The sequence below is a fragment of the Crinia signifera genome, chromosome 5 (assembly GCF_055691185.1).
Source record: "Crinia signifera chromosome 5, ASM5569118v1, whole genome shotgun sequence".
NCBI lineage: Eukaryota > Metazoa > Chordata > Amphibia > Anura > Myobatrachidae > Crinia > Crinia signifera.
Window position 1 is genome coordinate 285,653,075 of NC_139221.1, and position 11,408 is coordinate 285,664,482.

At 41.6% G+C, this 11,408-nt stretch overlaps 1 protein-coding gene across 1 annotated transcript in view; it reads left to right on the plus strand.

Annotated features, from left to right (window-relative positions):
* Positions 1-11,174, plus strand: part of SNX13 (sorting nexin 13) — a 125,405-nt gene extending 114,231 nt beyond the window's left edge. The window contains exons 23-26 of the mRNA XM_083189150.1: positions 2,734-2,879; positions 3,006-3,074; positions 3,850-3,962; positions 5,817-11,174. Of these exons, the coding sequence (XP_083045276.1) occupies positions 2,734-2,879; positions 3,006-3,074; positions 3,850-3,962; positions 5,817-6,064 (576 nt within the window). The 3' untranslated portion in view covers positions 6,065-11,174. The remainder of the gene's footprint in view (positions 1-2,733; positions 2,880-3,005; positions 3,075-3,849; positions 3,963-5,816) is intronic.
* The last annotated feature ends 234 nt before the right edge of the window (positions 11,175-11,408 follow it).

Below are 11,408 nucleotides of genomic sequence, written 5' to 3' on the forward strand. Positions count from 1 at the left end.
TCGTGATTAATCAGTTGATCAGAGGTTTGCTGTGATGATAATACAGGTTGAGTATCCCTTATCCGAACAGCATAGTCTCCAAAATGTACTTTTATTTTTTTATTATTTGCTAAAAAAAAAACTGCTGGGTACATCTGTAACTGCACTACTGGGGAAAGAACTTGTAACTGGCACTAAAAATGTGCAAGGACGTGATTGCTTGGCATTCAAATTTAGTGCCTGAGCTTGTATACAAACTTTGTTTCATGTTTTTTAAAACCTTGTTTCATGCACAAATAAAATATATTTGTGTATTTTATGTGTTTTATTTACAACATAAATTCAAGATACCTCATTGCAATATAAAAATATTTCAAAATATGGAATAATCCAAAATACTTTTGGTCCTGAGGATTTTGGATAAGGGATACTCAACCTGTACAAATCTTCTTTTATACAATGCTATGGGGTGGTCTGAAAATAAAACACAACATTCTATGCAGCCAAACCATTATCTATTTCAGTTATTGTTTATTTAAGTTGATTATTCAGTTCTCGCATATAAATAGATGACTTGCTATATTCCAAACTGCCTACTTATGTATACAGACAAGGGTATATATAGATGTTCATGATCTCTTGACAAGTTTGTGAATGCTATTTGCCAAGGCCATCACCTTCATTTGGGTGGGTAATGAATGCATTTTTTACACCTTTTAGTAAATATAATTTATGTCCGCCAAGGGGCTCAGCTGCTGCTGATAGTTACTAAAGATGTGGTATTTTTCCCAGTATTTGGGGGGAGGGGTGGAGGAGAGGGGTGCTGAGTGGAAATCACTACATACTGTAGTTCACAGAATGGAATAGAAAATCTTTTATGTTTGGTTAGAACTTCCAGCGGAAACATTATTGGTGATTATATGGGTATTGGTCATCCTCATAAATCTGCACCTGTCCTTCACTGGGAATTTTTATATGTCACATCAAAGCATTCCATATTATCTCGCTGCACATCCTCACATTGCTGTCACTTTGATAAATTCCTTTGTATTCAAGTACTCTGGATGTTTGGTCATGGCTGTAAAGCGATCAGGTGCTGCGTTCAGCATTGCTAACATTTCTCATCTTGCCCTTAAATATTGTTTTGCGAAAAGTTTCATCAACGCAGCGTCCTTCAGTTGCTTTGTAAAACATTTCATTTACAATTGTAATACGCATTGACCATTGAATTCGGCCAAAATGGTTCCAGCCTATGAAAATTATTTGTTTACTATTAGTGTGATCTTATTTTATGGGATCATCTTATGTGAAACGCTGTCTTGTGAGATATGTATGTGTGTGCATGGGAAGGTCTGCAATCAATAGGTGGACAGTCAATAGGCCCACGTGCATTATGTCGGCATTGGCAAAAGGTTGACGTGCACAAGGTGGGCATTAACAAAATAGTCATCATTGACAAAAGGTCAACTCAAGCCAAAGGTCGCCGTGGTAAATGTAGACAAATGAACATGTCGACACGATTTAAAAAAAAAAAAAAAAACTAGTGTCATTGTCGAGATTTGTCAATTAGTGTCCCGCATACCTCCTCATGGCTCACTTTGCGGAATTTAAAAAAAAAAAAAAACAGGAAAACCGCATGTCGGCCTTTTCATGTGTAAATAATTGCCATGTCAACCTTTTGCCTGTGTTTGCTTTTGTCGGTGTCAACCTGGTGCATGTCAACCTTTTGGTGTCGACCAAGACACTGTAGATCTAACAGACAGAACCAATGTTGCCACCCACAAATGCCAGCAGTCAATCGTGCTGCAGTTTTGGGGCAATGCGTAATACAGCGCAGGACCTGGCGGTGTGGGGTTGGGATCGTTTGGTCTACAGCGAGTTGGTCGACGCTGTTAGGTCAACATGGTTCTAGGTCGATATGGGACAAGGTCAACATGGGTCTAGGTCGACAGGTCAATAGAGCAACACAAGCGTTAGGTCGACATTGACACAGTTTCCAGTGCACAGCATCACTCACAATGCTTCGGGCCCTAGTGGATGGTAGAGCATGAAATACCTTTTGACTGTCGGCCTAATGCTTGTGTCGACCTAATGACCTGTTGCCCTAGACCCATGTTGACATAGACCCATGTCGACCTAACGGTGTCATGTGAAAGCCGCTCATTTTTCTCGTCTGCCCAGTGTGTACAGGGCTGCTGCGCGCTGCCGCATCATCTTTGCCTGCCGCCACTAATCTGCTGGTACAACCGGTGGCTTTGTGGACGGCTTTGCATAGCGCTGCCCTTTGGAAAGTCCTCCACCCCCTGCTGACAGTGCCGGGCAGGGGGGAAAGCCACTCAGTGTGTATGCACTGAGTGGCTTTCCCCCCAGTGATGACAATGATCATCGCTGTCCATACACGCTGGGCAAATTCGGCCATTGTGTATGGGCCTTAAGAAATAGGCTTTCTGGAATTCACCCCACCCACCCAAGTCTGTATCTCTAAGTATATACCACCCCAGCGTTACATTGTCTCTATTGAAGCCGGTGGAATACTACTGTTTCCCAACACCTTATACTGTACATTACAAATTAGATGGCGATTCCTATTAAAAGATCTAGCAAACAGCGATGTATCGTTAATGAAAGCTAAATGCAAATCTCTATTCCACATGTTTTATTTAATCTCTAGAAGGGACAAAGATTGAGTAAAGTACTGTACAGTTAACCACTGAACATCTCAACAGAGACGTCCCATCAATCTTGTTTCGTTAGGTTGATGACAATATTCCGCTACGAGTGATGCTGCTACTCATGGACGAAGTCTTTGACCTAAAAGAAAGAAATCAATGGTTAAGAAGACAAATCACCAGCCTCCTTCAGCAGCTCATTAGAGCAACATATGGAGACACAATTAACAGGTGAAAATGCTTTGGCAGAGTGTAATGTTAAGCACGCGGTTTGGCAATGTGTTTCACAGAGTTCACTAGACCAGAATGTATTCCACTAAGAGCCGTGTCGCTCAACCTTATTTTTTTTTTCAACAGGAAAATTGTTGATCACGTGGAGTCAATGACGTCTCCTGACCAAGTAGCAGATTATGTAAAACATTTCAGGTAAATCACGTTCACAAAAATGGAATTAATATGGAAATGTTGGCTTGGGATTCTGTGTTTTGAACAGCGTACCTAAATTGTATTACCCTGTTCTGCACACTGCTCCTAGGTCCACAAAATGCCTTGTGTGTTTTTTTACAGTACATGTCATAAGCAGAGGAATGGTGTAGAAAATGGCACAGATAAATAGTAACAAACATAGGAAGGATTCAGCACAGACATTATTATTTGATATTTCTTGATTGGTTTGAAAAAGATCCAACATATGTAGATATTACCATTAATAACAGGGCAATGTTGACTCGGTTGTTGGTGCTTCCAAGAGTCATATGTACAATGCTACACAATTAAAAGGGAAAGGAAACCCTTTTTTGCTGGGGCGCGCTTTCATTTTATTGTGTGTGTATGTATTCAGTCATATCTTTTAATAATGGCCAATTAAAATTGAGTATCTCACATAGGGGTTATGTACTATACCTTGGAGAGAGATAAAGTACCAACCAATCTGCTTCTAACTTTTTTTAAACGCAACATGGCAGTTAGGAGCGGATTGGCTGGTGCAGTGTCACTTTCCACTTCATATCTCACCAAGGTTTAGTAAATACTGTAGATCTCCTAATCTTACGGCCTCCATACACTAGTATGATATTGCCCTAAGCACCAATGGGCAAGCTGCCTACAAACAACTTAAAGTATCTGCCCATAGGTAAAGTGTGCAGTACACTGTCTGCAGTACATGTATTAATACATATGTCACTTGGTTTATTGGTTACAGAGACTCATTTTGGCCAAATGGAATCTTAGCAGAGACTGCTCCACGTAGGGACCGCAGTATGCGGATGCGTACAAGAGTCGCAGCAAAGACCAAGCTGCTGGAAGTTATGCCAGGTAATGTCAATGTTTTCTCATTTACCTTTAACCACAAATTCAATTATTCCAAATGACTAGAAAAAAAGTTGTCCTCATTACATACCGATGAAAAGTGCCTTTGTGGGGCAGATGAATGAAGCAGCGATCCAGTGTAGAAGATGCCCATCAGCTGCTCTGTATACTTTTATAGTATGCAAATTATAGACGAAACTTCCCTGTTGATTGGTTGCCATTGGCAACTTCTTGACTTGCTCACTTCTCCTCCCTTATAACTTCTTCTTATACAGTATCTGCCCCATAGGCTGGTAGTTAGCTCTGCGGTAAACCGGTCACTTCCAATCTATTTCACAATCCCGAAATGGCAGTTGGGTGAAATCCCGCCCAGACAGACCTAAGAATTGCTTGGCTTGTGAAAAGGAGCTGGATTGGTGATTTTGCGGCTAATCCAAAGACCTAATGAGTTTTCCCAGTGTGTGCAGTCTGTGCAGTCTGTGTGTAGCCCAGGACATACTCGGTGGGTGCAATAGAAACAGGCTGTCCGGAGCCGGAAGAGGACAACGTCACACAACTTCCCTTCAAATGCCTGGGCGCTCTTCCTCCCGGCATGGGTCATTGGGACGACAAGTCTTAGGTCGACACCTGAAATAGGTCGACATGGCTAAAGTCGACCGGGTCAGAATGTCGACACAAGCATTAGGTCAACTATGGGAAGGACAACAGTCAAAAGGACGGCATAAGTTTTTCAAGTTTTTTTGTCCCAAATGTCGACATAGTTCAGAAGTGTACATTGAGTGTACCACAAGGGGCATGGCTCGCTGCGCTAGCCTATTTCTGGTGTCCATCTAAGCCCTGTCGGCCTTCAGTGGTCAACTCAATGCATGTCGTCCTAAATAGGTTAGACCTAATGACCCTTCCGCCCAACCTCGCTCTCTTGCTCATCCGCCCAACCACACTTCCTCTCTCTCCTCCTTCCTCCCATCTTCATCTGTTTTCTTCCTCCCATGTCGCCCTCCTTCCTCCCATCTCTCGCACCTTTTCTTCCTGACAACTTTTTCTCCCACTGTATTTCTCCCATGTCTCTCGCTGGAGAGGCAAAAGAGCTGATATGTCTGTGAGCCCCCAGCCAGCGAGAGCTTTGAGAAGTAGGGGATGGGGACGGGTGTGGATCATTTGGTCACCAACAAGTTGTTAGACAGTCATTAGGTCGACAAACATTTCGGTCGACGTGCAGGAAGGTCGACAGGATCATAAGGTCAACTGGGTCATTAGGGAGACACGGGGTAAGGTCGACTGGGTCATTCGGTCGACATGGGTAAGGTCGACAGTGAAAAAGTCTACATTTATTTCTTTTTTACCCTTATATCCTAGTGGATGGTAGGGCATGAAATACTCCTGTCGGCACATGTTGTATCGACATGGACACTGAAATGTCGAAGCTTCAAGCACGGTTTCTTACTATCCATAGTGAATGGTAGGGCATGAAATACCGGCTTTCGGCACATGTCGGCTCCAAAAAAAATGTCGACCTAATGACCCGGTCGACCTAAAGTCTTGTCAACCTTACTGCAAGTTGACCTAACATCATGTCGAACTATCTGCATGTCGACCTAGTGGTGTCGACCTAATGCTTGTCGACCTACGTGGTAGTGACCCAATAACTGTATCCCATGGGGACTCATTGCGCTTTCTCTCTCCCCCTCCTTCCATCTCTGCATATTCCTCTCGTCTTGTTTTTATCCACTAAACCCTGTTCTATAATAAATATTTTTTGGCCAGTTGGTGTCAGCATATTTCTTTGGTTAATGCAGAATTGCTTTAAAATACTCAAATTTTTGCGTGATAAATAAACAAAACTCCCGTTTCTTCCTTTAGATGAACTGAAGCACATAATCGGTGCAGAAACGACACGGAAGGGCATCCTCCGAGTCTTTGAAATGTTTCAGCAGACCCAACTGAACAGGAGACTTGTCTATGTTTTTTTAGAGGGTTTTCTGGAAACCTTATTTTCACAGTGTAAGTTCCACGAGCTTTTTAATAAACTACACTCCAAATCAGAACGAATGCGGAAATACAAGCAGAGACCGCAATCTTCTCATGCACCTGCCTTACAGAAAAGGTGACACTCCAACCCGCCATGTTGTTGAACCTAAAAGACGCCGCTGTGTTTTATCCAGGAATTACCGAACAACGCTTTGGGGCATACTTTCTGGGACACCATAACACCTGCTGGTGTTTCTGCACCTTCCACATTGTGTCATATAGAATAACGATGCATTCATAGGCTGCGTGGCTCTATTCATTCTACCTATTGTACAACCATTCATCGTTTGGGATCGAATATGTCTTCACTCGGTGCATCCACAACAACACCTAAACGAAAGCAGGACCCAAGTAGATAACGTTTTTGGATATGGATAGAGAAAAGCATCATGGGAGCAAAAAGATCCAAAAGTTGCATTGACAGATTGTATTTTTCTACTTAAAGTTCAAGCACAAATGCATTGCTATGCTGGAGGATGGAGCTGGGGGAGGAACGGATTGCGGTGTGAGCAAAGGCTGGATAGGTCAGGATAAAAATTCCCATGTAGCAGGTGACCTATAGGGTGATATTTCAGTGGTTAATAAAGGAAAATGTCTGAAAGCTCATTGGTTCAGCAGGCTCTGCCTGTCCGTTATCACGGAACTAACAAATGATCAATAGTGTGAATATTTTATGGGACAGACTCCGTGGTTTATACTTTCACGTTTTCCTTTTTGTGTGCGTTTCTTTTAAGGGTTGCATTTGTTTTTTATTCATTCACAATCGGATGTTGACAATGTCTGTGTGACGCTATATTGCCAGTTTGATGTAGACTTTAAGTGACCATCTACTGAAATAATTTATTTAGCCTGAAATCATTGCACAGTATACATGCAGGCCCTTTTGTGTAATGCTGAACGAGGTCACAAGGTGAAATCCACCCTGCGATCCACAGTTTTAACGTATGCTCTTTGCCAATACATCAGTGTAACTAAGGGGCGGGGGTTGTGGTCGCTGTGTGAGCACAATGGCAAGGCCAATCAGAGCCGCACCTTATTATTAAGAGTTATTACTCTGTATTGAAAGTCAAGAGGAGACGGTCGCCTTTTCATTTTTAATGGTAGTTAACAGATTTCTAGATCATCATTGCATCTGGAAATGCCTGTCATATCAATTTAAACATAAAAAGAATAAATATTTTAATTTTTCATACATTATCTTTATATGATATAAAAATGGGACGGTTAGTTGTATTTAGCAACGGGCTGGAGTAGCCATGTGCTGCCTGTTGGTAACCACAGTAGGCGTGCGCAATTTAAAAAGTTATTTATAGACCACAACAAAATATGATTTTTGAGAGACTGCATAAGATAATGCCACACAAGTCCTCACAAACGAAAGCACTTATAGGGAGAGGCTTATCAAATCTTAGAGAGAGATAGTGTATTACTCATGCCATCTAATTCGCTTCTGTCATTTTACAGGCTGTACTAGAAATATGACCAGTAAGCTGGGCCCATACTTAACAAGGGGATGGCCGATGTAATGATACATCAGCCGTCCCATACATGCTGAACAATATATCCTACAACATCATGATATATTATACTTGGCCACATTCCAGTGCAGCACACCCAACATGCCAACCCAGCAAATGACCCGCAGGAGCGCAGAGTAGTGTGCACACAGTAGACAGATATGTCAGTCCGATCCACCGGATCAGGCAGAATATTTCTAAGCAACTGCTCTACTTCAAAGCCGTCATGACGGGGAGTGCAAGCCGCATCCGGGTGTCACCTGATGACGAGTAACCTCAAAATGCCAGATCCTACTCCATGACAGGAGCCATGTTCTCCGCTGTAACATTGTGCAGCACCTGGCTCCTGACACTGTGTAGAAGCCAGCACTGCAGCCGACACAGTCAACGGGAGCTGCCCAGGCCCCCCGGAGTGACGAAACTAGCAGTTCATGGCCACACCACTCCCATGAAGCCACACCTCTTTTTTCCTAAAGCAGGATACACATTAGGCAACATTTTAAATGATATTGCCGATAACGACCATAGGTAGCAACAAATTCTTAAAAGCGTTCAGTGTGTATATTGTTAATGATGAGCGCCCTGCGGGTCTTTGGCAACGTCCACTGTACATACAGCTCAATCGGAGGATATTGTCAATGACGGCATACTACTGGATCTGGATAGTGATGATATCTTTTGTAAAATCGCTCAGTGTGTATGCACAATATCCTTTGGGAGTTCAGGGGAAATCATTAACGACATCATATTGCTTGCATGTCGTCTAGTGTGTACCCACACGTATAGCCATATATGCACTGCACTCGGTGATATGGGGCAAGGGACGCCCTGCTCACATTTTCCAAGATTTCATATATCTCCTTTTTAATTTCAATAAAATATTTTAGAAACCGCCATATTTTAGTTTTAACGAGTGCATCTTAAGGCCCATACACACTGGGCGATTTTGAGCTGAAAACAGCTCAATTTGACCATTTCAGCTGCTTCCAGCTCAAAAGCCGCTCATTGTGTATGGCCCGGAGCTGAGCCCTGATGTGCAACACCAACCGCCGTTTAGTTACGGTGTGGACGGCTTTCCAAATCGTCCTTCTATGAAAAGCCGGCCGGCCACCCCCACAAAAATCGCTTGGACAGGCAAAAATCGCTCAGCGTGTATGCACCTTAAGACTTTCAGAACACTTTTTTGGTTAGGGCACGCTCACTTATTAAAGCATTTTATGGTTGAAATGCACAATGTGTAGCAGTCTTTGGTATGTACTAGGGATCCGCTGCGGTCTCCTGCAGCTGTTATGCCAGCCGTCGAGCAATCCTTTCATTACACTCCATCCACTGGTTTTATATTTATATTATTTATCGGACTCCATAGATAAATCATGATCACGTTTGTGTATGTGAATGGCCATTACACATTAATTAGCACAGTGGCATTCTATGTTTTACATGTGTAAGATGTTCTGCTAAGAATTTTTAGTACAATATATATATATATTTTTTTAGCCCTTAATTAGGTTATTGATTATTTTGCAGAGCGCTGCTCAATATCTGCTGTATCAGACTGTGAAGTGGTTCATAATCTAAATCTGCAATGTTTCCATTGTTTCTGCATAAAATCTTGCAAATTGATTGTACAATATGGTATAGAAAGGCGAGACTTCTACGTCTGCATAGTACCATTCAGCATACGGGTGCTTTGTTATATTGTGCCATTTTCCAGAACAAATGCACTTGTTTTAGCCTTAACAGTTTTTTTTGTTTTGTTTTTGTTTTGTTTAACCGAAATTAACTTTTACGTTTTTTGTTGGACTCGTTTTCAAGTGTTAAGCTGATGGTGTTAGAGAAAATTTAACATTTATGATGCTGTTAGAATATGTACAGTCATTTACAGTTATTTTTTTTTCTTTGTGTGTGCAATATTTTTATTCATATCTGTGGTTTCACTTCCCAAGCTCGAGAACGGATTCATCAACTGTTAATATTAAGAGGGTTTGCTTACCTTAAATACTGTACACTCCCACTCCCCCAGAAGCATTCTGTGATACCTGTTCTAAACAGTATCCAAATAAGCCCTTAATAGTGAACGTTTTGGTGAACTACTTCTACCCCTGTTCCATTACCAAAAATAACCCGGGATTTTGTGCGAGGAACGCAGATTTTTTTGTAATACCCCGTTCTTACTGCAGCCAAATTCCCGGGTCTAGCATGTAGACCCGGGAATTTTCCTTTTAACACAGGATTTTTGGCAGTGTGAACGGGTTGCATATCCGGATTTCATACACGGGTAAAACCCTTCTTTTTACCCGTGTCTGAGATCCGGATATGCAGACACGGGTACACTGCCGAAAAACCCGTGTTTAAAGGCAAATTCCCGGGTAGAACTTCTTCACCCGGGAATTTGCCTTGCAGTGAGAACGGGGGTCCAGCGCGTCAGTCCCCGGCATTTTAATGCCGGGTAAAAGCCGTGTCTTTCTCACTCGCAGTGAGAACACAGCATTAGTGGAAACGCAAATCTGAAACAGACCCAGGTGATACAAAATCCTGGTGTGACCCGGCTTGTATAGTGGAAAAGGGGTATACAGTAAATGAAGTTTGGCAGTTCCCAATAGTCCAATCATGTCAGGACCTAAGGTATGTGTTAAAGCCTGCAGGTGGGGGCAGCTGTGTGATTTGGGTTATAGAGGCACTATATTAGAAGCAAATGTTTTTTTTTTCTTTCTTTTAAAGGCAAAATAAACCCAGTTTTTCCCTTTAAAAGAAAATAGCTGCCTTTTAAATATGGCGGCTAACTTGTCAAAATCACATGGCGTGATGTAACTCGCACTATTACATATACCACCATGTACATCCTGCCGATGCCTATCTTTACATATTCTCAGTAGATACACACCTGTGATTACTTATTTATACCTCCATCTATGCACAGTGAAAGGAGCCCGCTCATTGCATATGGTTTGTAATATCTGAGGGTAATCGTACCAATCATGAGTTCAACTCGAAATCCTGTATGATAGGAAAACTCCCGTGGTCCATGGAAAGTGGCGTGATAAGCAATCTTCAACAAAAACTGCTGCTTTGATGCATGCATGACTGCAAAATGTATTCATATTTTAGGGTGGAAATAGAGATCTGGTTATGTTCTCAAAATACATTCCTTTTGTAGCTGTATCTATATAAAGTGTTCCTACACAGATGCAGTGCTTGCAGCCATTTTGTAAGCTGAACCAGTATTGTTCACTAGGAACTCAATGATGTTAACAGGGAACTGATAGCATGAATTTTTGTGAATATTGGTCCAGGTCACAAAATGGCTGCCTCCATGGTGCGTAGGTGAGGGGACACTTTTAGGACTTGTTTTATAAGTCCTATCCTTCACTTAAGTTCTCTTGCAGAGTGGTTCTAATGTCCCCTGCAAATATTTATAAGCAGTTTGTTATGGACTGGTCGGATATGAATTGTGCATATCATTGTACAGTAAATAGTTTTATGTGCCTACTTGTTTTATCAATGCTGTTTTCACTCTTTTTTTTTTATTATTTTTTTTTTAAGTTTGAGCAGAGAGCAAAATAGCAATTTTTATTGAGTCGAAAGTAACATTTTTATTCCATGTTCATTATGTTTTGTCCAACTGAGAAGCTGAAATACTGATAACACTAATAAAGTATTAACATAAAAGGTGTCTTTTCCCCAAAATCTGTATCTTTTGTGCTGAAAGTGTGGAGAGTACTGTTGGTTGGAAGAATAAATTCCTTAGCTCGAAGTCATTAAATTGAATATAAATTATTATATCATTATTATTATATTATTATTATTATTCAGTAGCTTCTTCTCATCCTAGATTTCTAAGGTGCCACTTCTGCAGCACTGCACAGCAGCAATAACGAGACCTAAAGGGAAATCAAAATGGAGGCTC